Source organism: Sphaeramia orbicularis, chromosome 7, assembly GCF_902148855.1.
Source record: "Sphaeramia orbicularis chromosome 7, fSphaOr1.1, whole genome shotgun sequence".
Taxonomy (NCBI): domain Eukaryota; kingdom Metazoa; phylum Chordata; class Actinopteri; order Kurtiformes; family Apogonidae; genus Sphaeramia; species Sphaeramia orbicularis.
Window position 1 is genome coordinate 5,109,380 of NC_043963.1, and position 25,509 is coordinate 5,134,888.

Genomic DNA, 25,509 nt, shown 5'->3' on the forward strand with positions numbered 1-25,509 from the left:
GTTTATCATTTATACATGTACATTATAACTGACAGATCACAGTGGGTCTACAAATACACAAAACCTTTAATAACAGGCAGAATATTGGTACAATTACACTTGTTTTTGGAATAAAAGATAGTTTGTATATGTTTTGCAGTTGTCATTATTTATAGACTATGATATTATTTTTTACTGGTCTGATCTGTTTTAGATCATATTGGTCTGTTTGTGGAACTGAACTAAAATGATTTTAACACCCTTGATTGTTCATATCTTCAGTGTAATTTTTGCATTTCACAGATTCAGTGTTTTGTTTTTTGTTTTTTAAATAAGATCATATCACACAGGTTTATTACATTGTATAACAAAGAATAAAACTGATCACACCAATGAGCACAAGGTAATAAAGATTCAAAACTTCAGCATTATGTAACTTGGTACATGTTTACTGTACTAACATGGTCCTGTATCAGTCTGTTTAATGGGTTTTGTCGTATTTAATGATGCTCAAACTGTTTCTTAACTTGAAAACATATATTACACAAGATTTAAAGAACAGCCTTGTTTTCTGCAGGTTTTCAATGTGATTTATAGACGTTCAAGATGATGTAAATACATATAGTTCTGGACAGTACAGCTGAAAAAGATTGATAATTATCACGATAAATGTCAAATCACCATTTCTGTGAAGCTGACTGACTCATGAAGAGGTTATTTATGATTAGTGCATGTATTTATACAAGAAAAAAAACTATATAATAGGAGAAAACAATGTAAAAGACAAAACTAACGAATATCAGAATGTATTTTACTAACACTGAAACATTTGTTAAGTGTTAAAACTGAGTAAATGAATAAAACAAACCGTAAAGATCAAAGACACATGTAATTAAAAATAATAATCACCATTTGAAATCATATCCTGATAGAAAATCATTTCATTGGTCAGATCTGATCCTAAAACTGTTCCTTAAAGTTGTCACATGTGCAACAGAAGAAAAAAATGAAGATACCTTAGAGTCACGAAAATGAGCTGCAACATTAAATACGAGCATTTGAACACATCAGTAATTATAAATAAACCCCATCTAATCACAGTGGACCAAAGTCCTGTGCAGAAGAATAAATAAAACCGAAATAAAAGAATAAAATGCAACAGCAGATTAAAAAGACCTAAAACAGCTGTACAATTAAAACAAAAAAATAAGAACAATGAACTAATACCAAATAAAACAACAGAATAAAAAACTAACACATTAAAATGAAAAAAACAAACAAACAAAAAACTCTGAAATGGACCACTGTGCTTTATGACTAATATTTTGCGTTGAGGTGAGTAGTTGTAGGGCTATTACATAAGACTTTGAATGCAGGACTTTTTGTTGGAATTAAATGAGTTTTTTTTCCTCTGTTTTATCTTAACACTTCATAGAAAAAAAAAAGAAAGAGTTTTGTTTCTAACAACTTCCGTGTCATGTGACCTAGTGAAGGCAAATTTATGCCGAATTGTGTAACAATGTATGACAAACAAAATCTGTATTTTACTATGGTTTTTCAGTGTTCTTCTTATTTTAAATAAATATTTTAACGTTAAAATTTACTTTTTTTTCAATTGAATTCATATCATGTGACAATGACAGTTAAAGCCTGCAAGATATGAGTCTCTGTTTTTTAATTAGCGAAATAAATTCCATTCAGTCAGTTTCTACGGTTTTTATTATTATTATTATTATTATTATTATTATTATTATTATTATTATTATTATTATTATTATTATATTTTTTGTTCAACTAGTTTTCATTGATTAAACGGAGGCGGCTTCTATTCGCGCATGCGCATTACCGGACCAGGAAGTGGAAGGAGTAACAGCAGCACATCAGCTGTTTTTTTTTTTCTCTGTTTTTATCGTGAAACTGTGAATAAAATCATGCAGCTTCACTTCACTAAAGATGTTTTACCGGACTCTGTGAGCACCGACTTTCAGAATCTGAACAAATTCAACGAGCAGGTAAAAACACAACGGGTTAAATGGGATTCTGAGCGAAAAAAGACAGTAAAATAAGGAATAAGCGGTTGAATGCAGCTGGTTTCTGCAGGTTTACGATCATGTTCAGACACTTAGGAGGATTTAAAGGAGAGGAGAAGTTTAACGGTGATGCTTCAGTGTCAGTTACACTCTCACAACTCGTGTGAATCATGTGACATGTGAGTGAATGAAGTGTACAGATAAATAAGCTAATATTCCAGGTGTGAACTTTCAATGCACCTGTTAAAGATGAAGTCTGATCCACTGGTGAAATCTGACTAAACACTGTCACCACAGACACTGGTGTAAGTGGAAATCTCAGGTACTTTTAAGGTACTTGTGTTGTTTTCCTGTAATATTTCCATCTTCTGCAGATGTTTACTTCTCCAGTTCATGTCACAGTTAAATATTGTATTAAATAAATTTATCAGAAACTCAAACAGTCTGATTCATAGTTAAACCTTAAACCAGTAGTTTCCAACCGCTTCACCACAGATTCATTTTGTTTCCCTCTACATAAACTTCTTGCATTGTTTTACTTCAGTGAATTTATTAACCCTCCAGTATCCCGTCCAGCAAGGCCCTTACAAAGCACCAGGTGTGCCTTTTTCGTACACTTGTGGAATAATGTAAAAAAAAAAAAAAAAAAAAAAGTCATACAATTTGCTTTTAATTCTTTTACGCTTTTTTCTATTTCATCAACTTGAACTGTAAATAAAAATACCAAATACTCAATAACTGTCACATTTTGTTAACCCTTTAAATGCTGTGTTTGTAATGTAAACAAACCATTTTTTTGATGCAAAAAACACACAAAAAATTATTTTTTCAATATACTACATAAAAAGTGGATCACATATTATTTGATTTTTGCAGCCTGGCATATGTCATTGATTAACTCCAACATCGGTTAATTTGCATTATTATTTTTGACGCTAGGTCAAATGTTCAAAAATACTAGCATCTGTCACCAAGTGTGCGTAAAATGCACAGCTATCAAACTATTAAATGTTATATATTGATTTATTTTTCTGTTCTAATTTGATTTTATTTTTGTAAATCCAGGTCAGCCCTAATCATACATTTCAAATGGAAGAAATAGTGTGTTTCAGGCACACTTGGCAGACAGATGCTAGTCTGGTAATTTTCTTTTGTTTACAATGTGCACATTTTAGTTGGTGGCCAGAATTTTAAAGATCATGCAAAAATGAACAACTTTAGAATTCTAACCTTATTTAAATTGTGAAAAATAATGTGAAGTTTTTTAAAACAAAGTGCAAAGTGTGCTTAAAAGGCGCTGGAGGGTTAAATCAAATAGATAAATAGAGATAAATAGAGACAAATTAAACTAAAAAGCACTAAAAACCCACTAGAACTGGTTTATTTCAGTAATGACTGCACAGAAGTATTTAAATACTGTTTTTCTAAGTAGTATTTACTAGAAAACATTCACAACTAAGACGCTGGAGTCGGAGAATCACTCAAATTGTTTGTCAGTAATTAATTAATTTACAGTAATACAGTATGGTTGACAACTTATTGATTAGTGATTGGAGCTTTAATACTGTTCATTGCATTTTTAAAATCATGAACATTTATTCCTTTTGCTCCAGATGTTAAATCTGCCCATAAATATATTAAATTAATTAATTCATGCTGTTTTCTGAAAGACATGAAAAATGTCTACTTTGCAAAATTGAAATTATTCCAACAAACATTTAATGTTTAATAAAACTCCTGTTTGCTTGTAGTCATATATTAATGTTATATTAATAGTGTATTTATTTCTCTAGTTGTATATGACGTAGAGTTTCAATAAAGGAAGAATATTATTAATAAATGTGTTGACTGTAGTTCATGAATCTGGAAAATTATAAATTTCTCCATAAATTACCAAAAAATTTGATTTAATTTAGCTCTGTATGCTCTGTTTGTGTGTAATGTTTTCTTGTGTGATGTAAAATATTCAGTATTTTTATTTTTGTTTTGTCAGATTTATGCAGAGACTATACAGACATTGTGTTACAGACATGAATCAGTACAAACAAAAACAGTCCCCACCCCCCGCTTCCCACCCATGCTCCAACAGAGCCCCACCCCTAAAAAAAAATAAATAAATACATAAAAAAAATAAAGATCACTGTACCATTTAGCAGATTGGCTTTAATTCTGCATACAACCAGTTAAATGAACTTAATCTTCTGATGCAGTATTTTTACGTGTTAGTACTTTTACTGCAGTAAATGGATCTGAATATTTCAGCCTCATTTTCTTTTAACAAACACAACTCAGCATTTTTACTGGTTTTGTTTTTTTCTTTTTATGCAGCAATTTCTACGTCTGATTGAAATTCTGTTCCAGTTTCTGTTGGAGCCGAAAGAGGTGACCACACACACGCACACACGCACACATGCACACGCACACACAGTTGTGATGTTAGTGTGTCTCTCTTTAACCTTGATAACTGAAGCGAAGCTAAGCATCGCCTGGCCCTTTGTGTGCATGTGCAAATGAATGCGTGTGTGTGTGTGTGTGTGTGTGCAGTCAGACAGGTTCATGCAGCAGCTCAGTGCGTTTGCAGGGGATCATGGGATGAGCGCCGGACCTCTGAGGAACCTGATGAAGAGCGTTCTGTTGGTTCCACAAGGTGACCAACACGGAAACACACAAACTAACAAAAACTAAAACCAACTGAAACAAACTGAACTGAAACAAACTGAACTAAAACAAACTGAACTGAAACAAACTGAACTAAAACAAACTGAACTGAAACAAACTGAACTGAAACAAACTGAACTGAAACAAACTGAACTGAAACAAACTGAACTGAAACAAACTGAACTAAAACAAACTGAACTGAAACAAACTGAACTAAAACAAACTGAACTGAAACAAACTGAACTAAAACAAACTGAACTAAAACAAACTGAACTGAAACAAACTAAAATGAGCTAAAATGAACAAACATGAAAGAAAACAAACTAAAATTAATGAATTAAAACCCACTAAACTGAACTAAAACTGTTTGCACGTTTGATACGTGTGTGTTTATGTGTTTGTGTTTGTGTTTGTGTTTGTGGGGATGCCACCTGGATGGGGGGGGGGGGCACAAGTTCACAACTTTTGTAAGAAATGCTTTACTGATGTCAATGTTGTTGAACTAAAACAAATTAAAATGAACTAAAACAAAGTCAAACAAACTAACCCATACTAAAACGAACTGAAAAGAATGAAAACAAACTAAACCAACATACACGTTGTGCTTTTTTTCTCTACATGTGTTTTTTCTTTACATACATGTCATTTTTATTCACTTTCATGTTGAGTTTTTCTCTACATACATGTAATTTTTTTTATCTACGTTTGTGTTGTTTTTCTCTACATGCTTGTGTTTTTTTCTCTACATGCATGTGATTTTTATTTACATACGTGTTGTGTTTTTTCCTCTACGTGTTTTTTTTTTCTCTTCTTACATGCGATTTTTATCTACATACTTGTTTTTTTTCTCTACATACATGTGTTTTTTCTACATACTTGTGTTTTTCTCTTCATACTTCTGTTTTTTTCTCTCCTTACATGTGATTTTTATCTACAACCTTGTGTTTTTGTCCATATGCGTGTTGTGTTTTTTCTCTACATACTTGTGTGTTTTTTTCTCTCCTTACATGTGATTTTTATCTGCATTCGTGTTGTGTTTTTTTTTCTCTTCTCACAAGTGATTTTTATCTACAGTCATGTTGTGTTTTTTCTTTACATACTTGTGTTTTACCTACATACTTGTGTGTATTTTTTCTCTCCTTACATGTGATTTTTATCTCCATGCGTGTTGGGTTTTCTCGTTCATACGTGTCCGTGTCAGTCGACTTTTCTCACATCGTTTGTCGACGTGTGAACATATAAAATGACAGAAAATGTGTCGCTACATGAACTGGTGTCTCCTGTTTCTGTTCAGGAGCCCTGAAGAAAAACCTGTCACAGGAGCAGATTAAAGAAGACCTGGTCACGTTAGGTACGAGTCCACGTCGGGGTCGGGGGTCAGGGTCAGGATGAGCCTCAGACGTGACCTTTAACCTTTTACCCTTCAGACTGTTCAGCTCTAATCCACCTCTCGTCCTCATCCAGGTCTGAACGAGGACAAAGCAGATGTTTTTTCACAGCAGGTACTCCACAACACTGTCATTCTCACATAAGCCACTCCAAAGTCACCGTTTGAATCCAACTTTATTGAACATGAACCGAAGACAAAAACATGATTCAAGAGCATAAGTTAGACTCATGTGATGTGAATTAAAAACAGTCAGTAGTGTCATTTATGTAAAACAAATGCTAACTAGAAGCACTCGGAGAGCGCAGACCTCCGCCAAGGCTGATCAGTGGCCCCCCCCGTGGGCCCCCCCACCCCCGATCACCACCAAAATTTAATCATTTCTTCCTTATCCCATCTCCAACAAACCCTGAAAATTTCATCCAAATCTGTCCATAACTTTTTGAGTTATGTTGCACACTAACGGACAGACAAACAAACAAACAAACCCTGGCAAAAACAGAACCTCCTTGGCGGAGGTAATAAAAGTGAAACAAGCAGCTCTGTTACAAGACAATCAGAGTAATATACGAACAATGAATATATTACAACAAATGGGTTTGATTTTCCATTTCTGTTCAGCAATAAAAGAGTCAAGTTTTGGAGGATTTTCTTCATTTTTGTTCATTTTGTTAATTATTTTGTTACTTTTCTTGATTATTTTCTTCATTTTTGTTCATTTCATTTACTTTGTTCATTTTATTGATTTTTTTCTTCATTTTTGTTCATTTTATTAATTCTTTTGTTCATTTTATTAATTATTTTCTTCATTTTTGTTTATTTTGTCAATTATTTTGTGAATTTTCTTGATTATTTTCTTCATTTTGGTTCATTTAGTTTATTTTGTTCATTTTATTGATTTTTTTCTTAATTTTTGTTCATTTTCTTGATTATTTTGTTCATTTTTGTTCATTTTATTGATTATTTTCTTCATTTTTCTTCATTTCTTTATTTTGTTCATTTTCTTGATTATTTTGTTCATTTTTGTTCATTTTATTAATTATTTTGTTCATTTTCTTGATTATTTTGTTCATTTTTGTTCATGTTATTAATTATTTTGTTCATTTTCTTGATTATTGTTTTAATTTCTGTTCATGTTATTGATTATCTGAGCTCTTTTCTTGCAAAACAGAAGTGGAAAATAAAAGCTTTAGTTGTTTTGATCTGGACTCGAACATTTTGGTATTTTTGCATTGTTTGGTGAGAAACAAACTGGATCAGGTGAATTAGTGAATCAGTGCATCTGTTTCTAACATCACTACACTTAACATGTCTTTAACCGTTTTGTTCAGACAATATGAGATTTATGACATTGATTTACTGATGTTTTATATCAGTGACATATTGAACAAAAATTAGCAAAATGAAGCAACATTTTTTTTAAATGAGCAACTTGAACAAACTGATAAAAATTCAACAAAGTAATCAAGAAAATGAACAAAAATGAAGAAAAATGTTCAAGAAAATATTCAAGAAAATGAACAAAATGGAGGATGGACAAAGACAAAACAAAACGATCAACAAGATGCAGAAAACAATCAAGAAAATGAACAAAAAATTAAGAAAATCATCAACAAAATGGACAAATATAAACAAAATAATCCACCTTATCAATAAAATGAACAAAATAATCAAGAAAATGAACAAAAATGACTAAAATAATTAACAAAATGGAACAATATAAACAAGATAGTCAACAAAATGAACAAAAACAAACACAATAATCAGGTTTGATTCATGTCATGGGGTCAGAGGTCAAACTAAATAATGACTTTAACCTTTAGAACACATTTAGTTCAGGTTTTCCTGTGTCTTTTAAGGCTGTGCACATATTTACTGCATTTTATTGTTTATATGAATAAAAGAGTATGATAAATAAATATGTATGACCATTTCAACCATGAAAAAGGTGAAATTAGACTTTTTTCCACAGGACTGTCGATGTAAACAGTTTTAGATTAGTTCTTATTCCTGGCATTTCTTTGTTTTTTTTCCAGTTCTAATGCTACTGTCATGTCCATGTCAGATAAATAAATCTAAACCTCAGATCCTCAACAGACTGTGTAGGTTAAAAGTGAAAGACTGAATGAATGTATGTTGAATAAACGAGTAAATACATGAATGAATCAGTGTTTATACTGATAATAAATGAAAACAAACCGTCCTCCAGTGCAGTATCATGTAAAACATCTGAGTCTGAGTCCTGTAGAGATGTTAACGCACCGTAGTTACAGTTGTTATGGTAACGTTAAGGCGGTGGTTTTAATGAGGGGGGGTGGACGGGGGGGTTAATGAGCTGCAGTTCACTCCTATTGACATGTAAACTTTCATCCAACCCTGGTTAATTCTACTACGTCTAATGATCATTGTTCTGAACTGATGGACGTCATTATTTACTTTCTTCAAACCTTAAAAAAAATAATAAAAAAAAAAAATTGGTAAAATATGAAAAAAAGCAAGAATCAGTAAAATAATCACAACAGAAAAATAGAAAAGTAGCAAGACAAGACTATGAACAAAATAAAAAATATATATTCAGAAAATGAGTAAAAATGAGATAAAAATATAGGAACTACATTGTAATAAAAAAAGTAATCAAATGAACAGAAAATTAACTAATTTTAGCGGTAAGCTTAAAAAAAATCAAAAAAAAAAATCATTAAAACCTGAGTGAAACAACCACACAATGAAGAGGAAAATTAGCAAAACAGTAAGGATATGAACAAAGTAAAGAAAATATGTATTTACAAAATGAGTAAAAAATTAAATAGAAATATAGGAATTACATTGAAAAATAATCAAATGAACAGAAAATTTACAAATTTAGCTCTAAGCATAAAAAAACCTCATGAAAACCTGAGAAAATATGAGTAAAACAATCACAAAATGAAGTGAAAATTAGCAGAACAATAAGGATATGAACAAAATAATTTTTAAAAAATTCAGAAAATGGGCAAAAATGAAATAAAAAAATTACTCCTAAACTTAAAAAATAATTACAAAATAAGAAAACAATGAGCAGAAATGAGTAAAATAGTCACGAAAAGTCCAGAAAATCAGCAACATAATGACAATGCAAAACCAAATTAACAAAAATCCTGTAAAAATATAAGAACTACATAAAATAATGAAAAGGAAATGAAGATGATAAGCTCAAACCTTTGAAAATGAACGAGAAACAGTAAGTGAACATGAGTAAACAATAAGAATATGAACAAAATAAAAACTATGTTGAGAAAATTTGTAAAAGTGACATAAAAATATAGGAATCACATAAAAAATAATCAAATAAATGAACTGAAAGTTTAACAATTTAGCTCTAAACTTAAAACTTGAACAAAAAAACTTTCAAAAATGAATGAAATAATCATAAAAACGACAAAAATAATGAAAAAGAACCTGTTGGACTGGGTGAAATAGTGTGAGAGAAGTGTAACTGAATAACCTTTGACCTTTGACCTTTGCAGTGGGCGGAGCATTACGCTGTTCTGTCCAGACTCGCCGTCAGACAGACTCTGATGGTCAACCAGCTCGTCGACATGGACTGGAAGTTTGGAGGTAAAACCACATCTCGTCCATGTTTTTCTGTGTCATCGTTATTAAACAGTTCATATAATGTTATTAAATAAGTAAATGTATAGATAATGAACAAAATAATCAATAAAATTAACAAAAATGAACGAAATAATCAATAAATTGTACCAAAATTACAAAATAATCAACAGAATGTACAAAATAATCCTCTGTTGTTTTTTTTCCAACCTTTTCCTCTTCATTTCCAGGACTTTCCCTGTTTTTAACATTTCTAAACTCAACAGTGAATTCACAGATGATGTCACTGTCTGTTTTATTCTGTATTTTATTTTCTATATTTTATTTCTATTGTTTGCTTTATTTTTCTGGTTCCGGTGTTGTGTGGATCCATGTTTTTATTTGTGGTTCTGGTTCTGTTTCCAGTGACCGTCGGCACCAGTGAAGTTCAGAAAGTGGGAAACATCTTCCTGCAGGTAAAACACAAATTTGGAAAATAAGCTCACACAGTTTAATATTTAAGGATTAAAAAAAAAAACTCTGACGCATTAAGGTTATTTCACTCTGTGGTGAATGAAGTTTTCTCTTTATTCTGACTCTAAATGTCTCTAAAACACTTTATGATATTATAATGTACATTTTAAAGCTGATCATAGGGAAATAATTCATCACAAAACTGGAAAACAAGAGCAAATCTAGTTAAAGCTTTAAAAATTGAGTCGACATCAGAGTTGTTGTCAGGTTTATTGTTGTTGTTTGACTAAAAAAAGTTGCATTTTTGCATAATTTTGGATCTATATTATTGCAGGTGTTAGAAAATGAAAAATAATCAACAAGATGTACAAAATAATCAAAAAAATTAATAGAATAATCAATAAGATAATCAACAAAATTAATAGAATAATCAGCTAGATTAATAAAATAGCTAACAAAATGGATAAAATATTAACAAAGTGAACAAAATAATCAACAAAATTAATCAAATAGTCAACAAAATTGATAAAATATCAACAAAATGAATAAAATAATCAACAAGATGAACAAAATAATCATCAAAATGAATTAAATAATCAAGATGAACAAAATTATCAACAAAATGAATAAAATAATCAACAAGATGAACCAAATATCATCAAAATGAACAAAATAATCAACAAAATTAATAAAATAATCAACAAGATAAACCGAATAATCACTAAAATGAATAGAAAAATCAACAAAATAGATAAAATATGAACAAAATGAACAAAATAATCAACAAAATGAATAAAATAATCCACAAGACAAAGAAAAATAATCAACAAAATGAATGAAATGATCAACAAAATGAATAAAAAATCAACAAAATGAATGAAATGATCAACAAAATGAATAAAAAATCAACAAAATGAATGAAATAATCAACAAAATGAACCAAATAATCAAAATGAATAAAATAATCAACAAAATAGATAAAATATGAACAAAATGAACAAAATAATCAACAAAATGAACAAATTAATTCATTTTTTTGTGTGCATTAAAAATATAGATGTGATAAAATGGAAAGACATGAGGTTTGTTCTGGCTTTGTCTTCAAACCTTAAAATCTATGAATAACATAAATAATGGCATAAAAACAATAAATCAATACCTGTAAATGATTAAATGACATAACACAACTATAGTAGTAATGATGATTGACAGATTAAAATAAGTCATTATCTTGAATAAATGAAGTGAAAATGAAAATAAGTGATAAGTAATTCATTTTTATCCACTGTTGAATGTGTGGTTGCAGTTGAAGCTGGTGATCCGGAAAGGAAACTCCACAGAAAACGTCTACATGGGTGAGTAAAACACATACAGACCCATTAAAAAAGCCACAGTCTGGATTTAACCCTTAAAGACCCAAACCATCCACTGATCAACACACGCATCAATATTAGACCCAAATGTAGTATTTAACTTGAAAACACTTCTCATATTGAAAATAAAGGGATATTGTTGAGAAAAGAAACTGAAAGAACAATACATGTTGGTTTTATGTCATTAAACACAGATAAGTTTGACTTTTTAATAACCGGAATTTACAAGGCGCACGTTAATGCATCGTAAATACACAAAACATATAGAGAAATACATAACACAATGGTAAATACACAAAATGTGCAGTAAAACACACAACACAATGGTCAAATTCACAAAAATATGCTAATATTCACAAAAAATATGTTAAAATACACTAAAGAGTAGAATAAAATATATAAAATCTACATTAAAATGCACAAAAATACACAAGAATGTACTCAAATCCACTGAACACACAAAAAATATGCTAAATACACTATGAGGGTATCTACAGGTTGGATGAAGTTGAATTTGTGACTTTTTAAGACATTTTTCTCTTTGGTTAAATTTCAGTCCTTCCATTCACATTAATAACAGGCCTAAATACACGACAGAATACACTCAAATACACAAAAATACACTAAAACGCACCAAATTTTTTTTGAAGAATCAAAATGCATGACATTTTTTTTAAAAATGCACAAAAATGTGTTAGAATACACAAAAAAAACACTATAGAGTAGACTAAAATGCACAAAACTTCATTAAAATGCATGAAAAATACACTAAAATTCACAAAAATATATTAGAACACACAAAAGAGTAGACTTAAATACACAAAATCTACATTAAAATGCATGAAAAATACACTACAATTTGCAAAAATACACTAAAATTCGCCAAAAAACATCCTGAAAGGCACAAAAATTATGCTAAAATGCAGTAAAATACACAAAAATATGCATTAATGCATTAAAATAAACAAAAAATACTCTAAATGCACAATCACTGTGTCTACAGGTTTGATGAAGCCTATTTTCCAGATGTTTTATCTTTAGTCTTTGCCCAAATTGAACACGTTCCATTTACATAGATAACAGACCTCATAGTTACTAAATACCAACATACACAAAACATACTCTAAAATAAATTTAAAAACACAAAAATGCACTATAATGTACTAAAATACACAAAAATGTGTTAAAATACAGTAAAAAGTACATTTTGGTACATCAAAATCTGCTCAGATTCAGTCAGATCCATTCCGATGACGGTTGGAGGCTCCACTCTTTCACATCTTCATTAAATTGATCAACACTAATTACACATGAGACTAATTGTGTACAGATTTACAGACTCCTCATTTCTTGACCTTTCAGTGTCAGACTGAAGCATTCATGTCAGTTTGAGGCCGATGGTTCTTAAGTGTGTTTAATGATTGTGTGTTGGGTGTGTGGTGGAGTTTGTTCTGTTACAGTCCAGTCCATGTGATGTCGGTTTTTCTGTTTCCTCCAGAGTTGACGCTTCCTCAGTTTTATCATTTCCTCCATGAGATGGAACGAGCCAAGGCCAGTATGGACTGTTTCAGCTGAGTCTGTTCAGGTTCTAGAATATACGTCCACACATTTGTACGCACATCAGCCAGTAAAGTGAATTCAATAAAGCACTTACAGTCTGTGGATTTTATTTACAGCAAACACAACATTTAATACTGAATATGGAATAAAAACACTTGTCATTACAAGAATAAAGTCGTAAAATACTGAGATAAAACCTGTAATTTTATGAGAATAGCTCAAACACAAAAAGAGTCATAATTTTACAAGAATAAAGTCATAATATTTTGAGAATAAAGTCGTAGTTTAAAAAAAACCCTCATAATTCAATGAAAATGATGTACTTTTATGAGATTAAAGTCGTCATATTTCTCAAATAAAGCCATAATATTATGACAATAATGTAATTTAAAAACAGGTGGGAAATATATCATAATTTACAAGGATGAAGTCGTACTCACTTGTCACATAATGGAGAACTTGGAACATTTTGTGAGGTTCTACTTTCATTTGGGGTTTACCCACAAAGGCCAAATACTGAGCCTATTAGCCCCGCCCACCAAATACTGAGCTTATTAGCCCCGCCCACCAAATACTGAGCCTATTAGCCCCGCCCACCATCAAAACATTAGCATTAGTCGAAGGATATTGAAGTGAGTTTGGACACCTTTGGGTTTTGTCATAAGAACCAAACGGACGCTTAAGGCTTACAATTTCTACGTTTAAAATCGTAGTCATGGATAAAAAAAAAAAAAAAAACAATGTTGAGAGAAATGAAGTCAAAACCATCTCTGAGTCATTTTGGAAACAAACATAAAAATTTAACCCAAACTAACCAATGCAATGATATTTATCCCATAATATAAAACTATATTATGACATTAGTCATTATTGTTTTGTTTGTTTGTTGTTGTTGTTTTTTTTAAACTTGTAATTTAATGAAAATAATGTTGTACTTTTATCAGATTAAAGTCGTCATATTTCTCGAATAAAGCCATAATATTATGAGAATAATATCGTAATTTAAAAACAGGTGGGAAAAATATCATAATTTACCAGAATACAGTCGTACCCACTCGTCGCATAATGGAGAACATGAAACATTTTGTGAGGTTCTACTTTCATTTCAGGTTTATGCACAAAGGCCAAATACTGAGCCTATTAGCCCCGCCCACCAAATACTGAGCCTATTAGCCCCGCCCACCAAATACTGAACCTATTAGCCCCGCCCACCAAATACTGAGCCTATTAGCCCTGCCCACCAAATACTGAGCCTATTAGCCCCGCCCACCAAATACTGAACCTATTAGCCCCGCCCACCAAATACTGAACCTATTAGCCCCGCCCACCATCAACACATTAGCATTAATCGAAGGATTTTGAAGTGAGTTTGCACACGTTTGGGTTTCGTCATAAGAACCAAACGGACACTTAAGGCTTACAATTTCTAAATTATGACCTTTTAATCACATTATTGCAAATTTATGTTCAAAATATTACGACTTTACATCTCATTGAAATACGACATTATTGTCATTAAATTTATGAGGGTTTTTTTTAAACTACGACTTTATTCTCATAAAATTTCAGGTTTTATCTTGATATTTTATGACTTTATTCTCATAGTGACAAGTGTTTTTATTTTCTTATGTGGTCCTAATACGCTGTCATACATTTAAAATCATAGTCATGGATAAAAAAAAATTCAGTGTTGAGAGAAATGAAGTCAAAACCATCTCTGAATCATTTTGGAAACAAACGTAACAATTTAACCCAAATGAACCAATGCAATGATATTTATCCCATAATATAAAACTGTATTATGACATTAGCTATTATTGTTTTGTTAGAAAAGAAACACCTGGATTCAACGTGTCCACATACTTTTGTCCACATAGTGTGATTTAATGTCAGTTTTATTGACGTCGATCCTCTTAATAAACACAACAACATGTTCAGAGTTCCAGCGTTAAAACCTGAGGCTTCAGTACATGTGTCTGCGGGTCGGTGTCATTTTTAACGTCTGTATTTTTACTGTATGCTATCGTCTGTTCTTTGGGTTCGATGATGGAATGTGTTCGCCTCGTTGACATTAATGACGTTTTTCTCAGATGTGGTGAGTTGTACGCAGAACAAAAGGCTGAAAGGTTCACGGTCTCACACACATGAAGGTTTGATTTATTCGCCACCTCTTCAGACGTGTAATTTGTGTTAATAACCCGTCACAGATCCGTTGGCGGCGTCTTTTAACCACGCCTCGTCGCCTCGGGATACGTTCAGGCGAAGCTTTAGAGACGAAACCAAGATGGCGGATGGATGTGATGCATTCAGGGGCTGTGGGTTGTCACGCAGCTGTCTCTGTTATGGTATTCTGTTTTGGATGTGAACTCATGGGGGCGGGGTTTATGAGCTGTACCGCTGACCGCCACCAGGGGGAGATGAAGAGCGCTTGGGTTTGTCATGACATCCATCTTTACATGCGTTCCACTGTCGTCACGTTTGAAAGATGACGATAAACGAAGTAAATACGATAGATTTGTTATAAACGAGGCCAAACACAAAAGAGTCTTTGAAAAACCTCAGCGTGTTTCCACCTAAAATACCCAGAAAAAAACTTCCCTGATTAAATTTCCTAGCAGGGGGCGGGACTTTTCAGATTCCTGGAATTCTTGGGGGGCGGGGCTGTGTGTTGAAGAACTCTGATTGGTGGAACACACTGTCAGCTTCTGTTCACCCTCCATGTTTAATCCAGTGGAGTCTGTGAACTGGTTTATTTAATTTCGATCAAATTCACTTGGTTTGTGTTTGAAGCTAAAGAAGAGAAGGAGCGAGAAGTGGACGATGATGGCGAACATTTGAGGGAATTTTCCATTTAATTTTTGTTCATTTTGTTGATTATTTTGTATTTTTTTCTGTTTTTTTTTTTCATTTTGTTAACTATTTTGTCCATTCTTTCTCATTTTGTTAATTTTTTCAAATATTTTTGTTCATTTTGTTGATCATCTTGTTCACTTTGCTTTTTATTTTGAACATTTATTGTTCAATTTATTGATTTTTTTTTTTTTTTTCATTTTTGTTTAATCTAGTTTCTTATTTTGTTTATTTTTTCTTATTTTGCTTATTTATTTCAGTTCATTTTGTTGATGTTTTTTTCATTTGTGTTCATTTGGTTTCCTTTTCTTGTTCATTTTCTTTGAACATCTTTACTGAATATGTTCATAATAAATTCAGCAGGACTTCCAGTCTGTAACTGAAATGACCGAACGCTGAGGTGGAAACAAACCACAGATTCACAGGAATGAATTTACCAGGTTAATAAATTCCTGGTAATAAAAGTTCCTGGGAATGTCGGTGGAAATGGGATTAATCTGAGTTTTTCATCCAACGGCCTGAAGGGTCTGATAGATCACTGGGATGTCGTTTATCCGTCCGTAAACAATTTTTCAAGAATCTTCTTCTCTGAAGCCGTCAGAATGGTTTGATATTTGTTGTGGAACATCTTTGGAATAAGTTCAAAGAATTGGGAAATATTGATTTTTGAATTTTTGTTTTGAAATTTTGACATTTTAAATCCCCATTCGGTTTATAAAGGCAAAATTTTCAAAGTGCTATAACTTGAAAACAGTTGAAGATATTGATATAATGACTATTGGCAATAGATAGGAAGTCCCATATGGGCTTTCATTTGGTGCCATGACCTTTGACCTTGAGTGACCTTGAAAGGTCAAACCTAAGGTCATCTATGTCCAGATTTCTACAAACTTCTTCTCCAAAACCTTCTGCCAGGATCAGTTTAAATTCATAGCAGAGGTTCTTTAGGGTAAGGTCTACCAAGTTTATTCAAAGAAGTGGGAAATATAGATTTTTAATTTTTTTTAATGAATTTTTTACATTTTAAATCCCCATTGGTTTATAAAGGCAAAACTTTCAAAGTGCTATAACTTGAAAACAATTGAAGATATTGATTTAACTACTTCTATATAGGAAGTTACATGTGGGCTTTCATTTGGTGCCATGACCTTTGACCCTTGGTGCCATTGTTATTTATGTGATGCAAGGTTATTATCGTTAATGAAAACTAATGAAATGAGGAAAACTAGAATTGTAAAAACATTTTCGTTAACTGAAATAAATAAAAACTACAATTAAAAGAAAAAAACAATAACTAACTGAAATTGTATTGTGTGTTTACAAAACTAACTAAAACAGATAAAAATTATGGATAAAATTCCCTTCGTTTTTGTCTTTGTCAATGTCAGTTGATACGAAAGCGATTTATTTCACTCTAGCAATTTTAGCTAGTGGCACCATACGGTACTTCATGGTCCGTCATTTGTGTTCACGTGTGGTTTCCAGTCGTCTTCTGGTCCCCACTCTACCTGGAAACATGGAGACTAAAGTTGGGAGAAAGCAGCAGAGTCCTGTCTGGGATTTATTTGAATATGACGGAGAAGAAGAGAAAAGATACGACAAAACTAAAATTAATTCTAAAACTAAACTAAAACTAAGCATTTAGAAAAAACATGGAAAACTAATAAAAACTAGCAAACCTGCTCTAAAAACAAATTAAAACTAATTGAATTAGAAAAAAAAAGTCAAAACTAAATAAAACTAAATTATAATGAAAAATCCAAAACTCTTCTAACCTTGATGTGACGCGATCACGTTAAAATATTTCAACTACTGTCCACCCTGAAATGTCTGCTGTTGAGAAAATGCTGTTTCAACAACATTCAAAAGTGTCTCTGAGTTCATTTTACTGTGTACTCAGTGGTTTAAGTATTATTGATATGCAAGGGGTCAGAGGTGTGTGGGAGAAGGAGCTGTCTGTGAACATAGATGAAGGAACATGGGATACTGTTTGGTCTTTGGCAAAAAAGATTTCGATTTGCACTCAGACAAGAGCATTACAACTTAAAATTTTACATAGATTACATATATCCCCTCACCGCAGACATCTCTTCAACCGCTCTCTTTCCCCTTTGTGTCTCAAGTGTAAAACTGATGTGGGAACCTTAACTCATTGTTACTGGTCTTGCCACAAATTGCAAAAATAGAATAGAATAGAATAGAATAGAATAGAATAGAATAGAATAGAATAGAATAGAATAGAATAGCCTTTATTGTCATTGTGCAAAAAGCAAGCAATGAAATTGGAGTGGTACTTCCCACCCACAGTGCAAAAATAAAGTGTAAACATATAAGAATTTCAAAGGCATAAAAGACAATGAATACAGTTAAAAGAAGAATAAGAAGAATAAATATATAAAAACTATTATTACACAATTAAAACTGCTATTGTTATTGCACATGCCCAGGAGGAGGGGAGATTATGCATTTAGGAGCCGGACAGCCCATGGATAAAAGGTGTTCTTCAGTCTGTTTGTCCGGCTCCGTAGGGATCTGTATCTCCTTCCAGAGGGCAGGAGATTGAAATGTCTGTTCCCTGGGTGTGACAGATCCCTCACAATCCTCCTTGCTCTGTTTAGCCCTCTAATCGTTCCAATGTCTTCCAAGGAAGGCAGGGGGCCGCCAATGATTTTCTCGGCTGTCTTTATGACCCCCTGCAGGGCTTTCCTGTCCTTGGCTGTGCAGCTGGCTGAAATATTGGGCTGAAATTGTATGTGAAATGGAAATAATTTTTCATACTGATATAGAAATGGACCCCATGTCCTTGATCCTGGGTCTTCCAAGTAAAAATGTGAAAACAACAGTTGGTAAAAGACTGTATAATGTTCTAACATTTGCAGCAAGGAAAAATATTCTCTTGCAGTGGGTCAGTGACAAGATTCCTTCTGTCTGTGGTTGGCGTAAAATAATTTTGGAACTGATCTCCCTAGAATATTTGACCAACATCATACATAACAGCGCAGATCAGTTCTACAGAGTATGGCGCCCATTTTTGGACTATATTGGACCAGACTGTTCATCTACCCTCTTAAAAGGTCTGTTGTGAACTTCAGTTATATTTACAAATATGACTCCCGTACATTGTAAGTCTGACCTACCACCTACTGTATCAAGCTATGTTTCTGTGTTTTATTTTTTATGTAAGAGCTGCAGTGTATGTTATGTTTTGTTTTGTGTCTAGTATTTGGAAGACACTGTTTTGTTGAATGGACAACAAAAAAAAAACTGCAATAAAAACAATGAAAAAACAAAATTTTTTTTTCAACTAAAGATAAAATGTGCATAAATCGGTTGAGTCTCCCTCAGTCTGTGGGATGGTGTTGACATTATGGTTAAAGACAGAGAGCAACAGAATTATCTATGACTGTCCTGATCACATATCTGTTTAGATCTGTAAATTATATTCATTTTCATCTATATATGTGCATTTGTTTTTAGTGGGGGTTTTCGTATTTTGAGATCCAGGTTGGGTTGGTATGGGGGTCGCCATTGGTTCTGGGGGGGGTGGGGGTGTTATCCTTTGTGTGTCACAAAGGATAACACCCTTTCATAAAATGTGAATTTCTTTCCTTTTTTGTATTGTACTTTTGGAAATGCACAATGAAAATTAATAAGAAATTGATCCAAAAAAGAAAAAATCTCTCGAGTCTCTCCAGATTCTAGACCAGGATGTCAAACATACGGTCCACAGGCTAAAACTGACCGCTGAAGGGTCCGATCCGGTCCATGGGATGACCGAAATGCAGAAATGACACTGAACTTACTTCTGTACGAATTCAGAGACGACGACAGACGAACGTTCACATGAGAGTCTGGAGCTGATGTTCACGTCTGCCGTGTTTTCATGTCGTTATAAATCAGACCCGTGAGTCAAACCTTTAATCTTTCGTCTTCGGTTTCATCTCAGCCGCTTCTGTCATCAGCTACTTCATGAACCGCCCACGAAACCTCCACGTACTTCTGCCAGATGTCAAAACCTCGACACGATTTCATCTGAGGCGATGACAAGGAAATTAAGTGATCAAATCGGGATGACTTATGGAGCGTTTCACTGCTTGTTTTTGTCTCCGTTTCATCGTGTTGTGTGTTCACCCAGAGGGTTTAATAGCAGCCGTGATCAGGAAGACGAGAAATGAGTGTCGGAACATGAGGGAAGCAACGACACAGACTGGACCATTTAGAATGATTACACTGGACTTTCAACTCAACACGTTTTCTGAACAGGTTTTAGTTTAATGCATTTAAGAGGAATTATTGATGATCAACATTAAGACTGATTTTGGTGTCTGCTGGATGGCCGGGCCTTGGGGCCCTCTGGGTCGGTCCCTGATCCTTGGAGGGAGTGCGGTTGCAGTTGCATGTGTGTGTTCTTCACCTCAGTCTGTTTGCCTGGTTCACTCTGTCACAGCAGATGAATGTGAACAACTGATGTGTGTGGATTTGTTACTGGTATTATCTGTTATAGGTATTATTTGTGCGAATGTGGTATACGACATTTTGTTCATGCTTTCTTATATTCTTCATTTCATAGGTCGTATGTATCTCATTGTGTTTTTTTTGTTTGTTTGTAGTTTTGTTTTGTTTTGTTTTGTTTTCTCTTTCTTCTGCCCAGTTTACTCAGTTCTGGTTGCAGTTATTGTCACCATTATAATTGTCTCCATGGTTGTTGCTGTTTGTATTGTTGATACTTTCTTGTGAGGGTCTTCTCCACCTTCTTCTCTCTTGTTCTCTCCCCTTCTTCTACCCCCCCACCCCCACCCCCCATGTCAGGTCCGGCATTGAAATGTGGTTCAACAAAACTCATAATAAACACAGTAGAATATCAAAGGGCGCTTCATATACTTTATGAAGTTACCCTTGGCAAAGCAAATTTGTTCAGCACCAAAAGGAACCAGACTACCATTCTGCTGTTAGGACGCTGGACAAGACAAGTAGGAAAAAAAAAAAAAGTAGTGTGAGATACTCCCTGGTAAAATGTCCAAATAAAAGAGGATACACAAGCAAAGGTGTCAGAAAAATGGGCAATGATGACTGGGAGTACAGTTGGTGTCGGCTGCTGCCTTATCGGTACAGACAGCTGCCTGTCAGCCAGCTGAGCACATTAAAAAAAATAAAAATAAAAAAAAGACTGATTTTAACCAAAAATCTGTCCATAGATAGATGGACTTTATTTATCCCAAACTGGGAAATCATAGTGTAGCAACAGCAGAATCATATCAAATGTATTTACATAGCGTCACATCATAATAAAAGTTCTCATGACACACAATAATAATAGAACACAAGAGCAGATACTATACATAGTAATAAATTAAAAGTATAAAAAATATCTGAGTAAAGAACCTGGATAATAACTGTCATGTGCCAAAATAAAACCGTAATATTCAAAATGATACAAACACAATAAGATGGCCGGGCTGGACGCTGAGCTTCCACATGCTGATTGGAGGATCAGTCCAAAGGCTGAATCCCGTTTGATTGACAGCTGTTTTCAGATCTGCTCCTTCACTGACACAGTTCAGTTTAATACCGTCGCACATTCTGCTGTGAAATCGAGAGAGAAACCACTACGAAATTACTCGTTCATTTCTTGCACTGTAAATAAAACACACTCATTGTACTTCCTTGTTTCAATTTAACATAATTTCAGTGTTTTCTTGTTTAGTTGGTACGATAAGGTCACTGAGCATTTTCTTAAAAAGGAACGGAGGAACGAATTTATGTTTAACCCTTTCATGCACGAATTATGACAACCATGGTCAAGAGTTTTTTCTTTCTTCCTGTTTTTATCCCCCTTAGGCATGAAAAAAAAGCAATTGAGTTTTTTTCAATGAAGTTACAAAAATGTCCATGCGTTTAATTTTTGAAGTAAAGAAACGTGTTTAAAACCCAATGAAAGAAAGTGAGATAAAAACAAATGAAAGGATTTTAGTCCTACTAATCTGATGTTTTCTCACATTTTAACATATTCTACTGCTAGTTATTACTCACTTCATGGAGGTAATATGCAAAAAAAAAAAAAAAAAAACTTTTTGTCTAACTAACAGTTAATGTACACTAAAACATGTTAGTGCAGATCAGGTTTATCAAGAACAGCAAAGCTGCAGTAATGGGATGAACTGCAGTTTATGGGATGATGTATAAGCGTCCACTGTGTGGCTGATAAGAACTTAAACAACAAAACCCATGAATATACAAGAGAACAGCTGTGGAAGAACTGTCCACTGTGGTGACCACTATGCATGAAAGGGTTAAATAACTTGACGTTTTGTTTTTTTTTAATGTAAACCGACAATGAGCTTCCCCTGTCTGACAGATGAGCAGCCGCCACTGGTGTATATATATATACATGTGTTCTGACACTTTTACAGCACAAACCACATGCATAAATCTGGGCCTGTTCTGACGGTGGTCCTTAAAGGGTTAACTGTTGGTGGAATGTCAGAGGTTTTTCCCACACAGGCAGGATGACAGTTGGTGTAGTCGCCTTCACTTCCTCATTCTCCAGCTGAGTAAAGGTGTAGGCGTCTGAACCTGGACGTCCACGGGGCCTTTATCAGCTGCATCTGCTCTGATCCGCCTCCAACGCTTACAGCAGGAAACGGGTGGTGTTTACTGTCTGGGCCCCTGAACGCCACACACACAAACCACAGCAACACGAACATGATCTTTATCAGCATCACGAACCCTGGATCTGGGTCCAGATCCATGAACAGATGGTTCTGAAGGAGGTTTAAGAGTGTCTATGTCTGTTCTAGACCTGATGGGGACTCAGATGGTCACCAAACACCCATCATAAAACAAATAATGACAAACTCAATTTATTCTCTTTGTTTTAGTGCAGGGGTGTCACACTCATTTTCTTTCAGGGGCCACATTCAGCCCAATTTAATCTGCAGTGGGCCGGACCAGTACTATAACAGCATGACAGCCAATTAATAATGACAACTTCAAATTGTTTTAGTGCAAAAAATGACATTCAGTTATGCAAATATTTACATTTACAAACCATCCAAACAAAAAGGATGTGAATAACCTGAAAAAAATGGAATTTGTTAAGAAATATAAATACAATTTTATCAATATTATCCCTCGACTTATCATTTCTGCATATGCATTACAGAGCAGATCTATGAAGGCACAAAACATTTAATAACAGGCAGAATATTGTTAAAATTACACTGAATTGTCTTTAGACATTTCAGGTTATTCATATTTGTTCAGGTTATTCACATTTTATTGTTACAGGATAGTTTGTTCATGGAAACATTCTCATAATTTACTTTTTTTTTTTGCACTAAATCAAAGAGAAAAAATTGGTGTTGTCATTAATTATAGGTTATTATGATATTATTTTGGAGTTTGATGCCCTAACTTGCACTTTGTAAATTCATCCCGCGGGCCGGATTGGAACCTTTGACGGGCCAGTTTTGGCCCCCGGGCCACATGTTTGACACCTGTGTTTTAGTGCAATAAAAAACACTAAATTATGAAAATATTTACATTTAGAAACTGTCCTTTCGCTAAAAAGATATGAATAACCAAAAAAAAAAAAATTTCTGAAGAAAAGTAAGTGCAATTTTAACAATATTTTTGCCTTATCATGTGTACAAGTGAATTACACACAATTTTACACAAAGATTTGGTAACATGCATCATGTTAACATTTTGAAGTTTGGACCTAAAATAAGAATGATTTCTACGACATCATGTGTCAGAATATTATTAACAACTTAAAGACCTGATCTAAAAATGCACAAAACAGATACTAGAGCACTGTTAAAATTGTACTTCATTTTCAGATTTACATTTTATTGTTTATTTTGTTGTTTTACCCTGAACTCAAACCAGTTCAACACCCTGGACTGGTAATATCTTTACCGTGTTGAGCCGCATTATGCAATAAATTCCCATTATGTAATAAAAGTTCAAAATGTAATAAAAATGTCACGTCATCTTGTAATAAAGCTGCATTATGTAATAAACCAACTCATTTTGTAATAAACTACGTCAACGCATTATATAGTAATTTTTTTCACATTATGTAGTAAGTTATTACAATTTGAGAAATTTATTATAAAAATCCAATTGACACATTTTTATTTTTTAAAAAAAGTAATAACATGGTTCATTATGTAATAACAATCCAAATTAATAATTTAATTTCAGAGCAATTTAGAAGAAATGAGTCACAGGAGCTACAGGTAATGGAATCAGAACTTTAACCACACAGTTTACAGATGAATTTAACACATTGTTATTCTATCGCCGTGTCAGTTGTGTCTGATACAGTATCTTATAATCTTGGAAAAATGTTCCTTGACGCCCTCAGATTGAACAGCAAACATTTATTGTGTGTTTTATCAGTTTATGTCACAGAAATAAGCTCCAGTCCATTTTCCTGAAAATAAAAATGTGTCAAGTGCATTTTGTAATAAATTTCTCAAATTGTGATAACTTACTGCATAATGTGAAAAAATTCACTACATAATGCACTGAGGTAGTTTATTACAAAATGTGTCGGTTTATCACATAATGCGGCTTTATTACAAGATGACGTGACATTCTTATTACATTTTGAACTTTTATTACATAATGGGAATTTATTACATAATGCGGCTCAACAACCGCGGGCCTCTTCGGAACCTTTGGAGGGCCGGTTTTGGCCCACGGGCCACATGTTTGACACCTGTGTTTTAGTGTAATTAAAAACATTAAATTATTCATATTATCATATTATTTAGCAACAAGCGTAACATTGTTAAAATTCTCCTTCAGTTTCTCATTTGCCCAGCTCATTGTTCTTCTTGGTCGTTCTCTGAGGTTCAACTGGACTAGTTCTGCTTCAAAAGAACAACACTAGTCCAGTTGAACCGAGAAACATGGAGTTGGCACTATTTATCAGTTATTATACTATTATTTTACTTCAGATCATATTGGTCTGTATGTGGAACCTGAACTAAAATGAGTTTGACATCTTTAATTATTAACATCTTCAGTGTAATTTTTGCAAATTCATCCTGTGGGCCAGATTGGACCCTCTGGTGGGACAGTTTTGGCCCCTGGGCCGCATGTTTGAAACCACTGATTTACAAACTCTATTCCAGTGGTTTCAACCTTTTTTGACCCCATTTTAACATCACACATTTTTTGTCAGTCAGAAAACCATCAGTCAGAATGAACTGATATTTGTTGTGGAACATCTTTAGGGTAAAGCAGTGGTTCTCAACCTTTTATGTCTCGTGACCCGATTTTAACATCACAAATCTGTGGTGACCCCAAACATTCAAAATGGAGCCTTTTTTTTTTTTTTTTTGCTAAACTTAATTTGTTTTTGATTGTGTAATAGTTTGCTATATTATGCTGCAAATAAATGTTAATTTTAGAGGACATTTAGTCTATATAATGTATATTATTATGGACAGAGGCAGTAAATCCAGGTGTAGATTTCTGCACAAAGGTCAGGATGTGTCCAGTCAGTCCAGCTGGGATTTACAAGGAGGACAATTAATACTGAACAAACAAGAACTCAAACTCACAGTTTGTCATGTCTTTTTTTTTTTTTAATTATAATATATTTTTTATTAGT

General features: G+C 33.3%; 1 protein-coding gene across 1 annotated transcript; it reads left to right on the plus strand.

Annotated features, from left to right (window-relative positions):
• The first annotated feature begins 1,833 nt into the window (after positions 1-1,833).
• On the plus strand, positions 1,834-13,120 carry LOC115422689 (COMM domain-containing protein 7-like). The gene is made up of 9 exons (XM_030139156.1): positions 1,834-1,991; positions 4,338-4,391; positions 4,554-4,656; positions 5,962-6,018; positions 6,132-6,169; positions 9,561-9,651; positions 10,051-10,100; positions 11,405-11,453; positions 12,970-13,120. The coding sequence occupies exons 1-9, from the start codon at positions 1,911-1,913 to the stop codon at positions 13,044-13,046; spliced, it is 600 nt and encodes a 199-aa protein (XP_029995016.1). The 5' UTR covers positions 1,834-1,910; the 3' UTR covers positions 13,047-13,120.
• Positions 13,121-25,509: the final 12,389 nt, after the last annotated feature.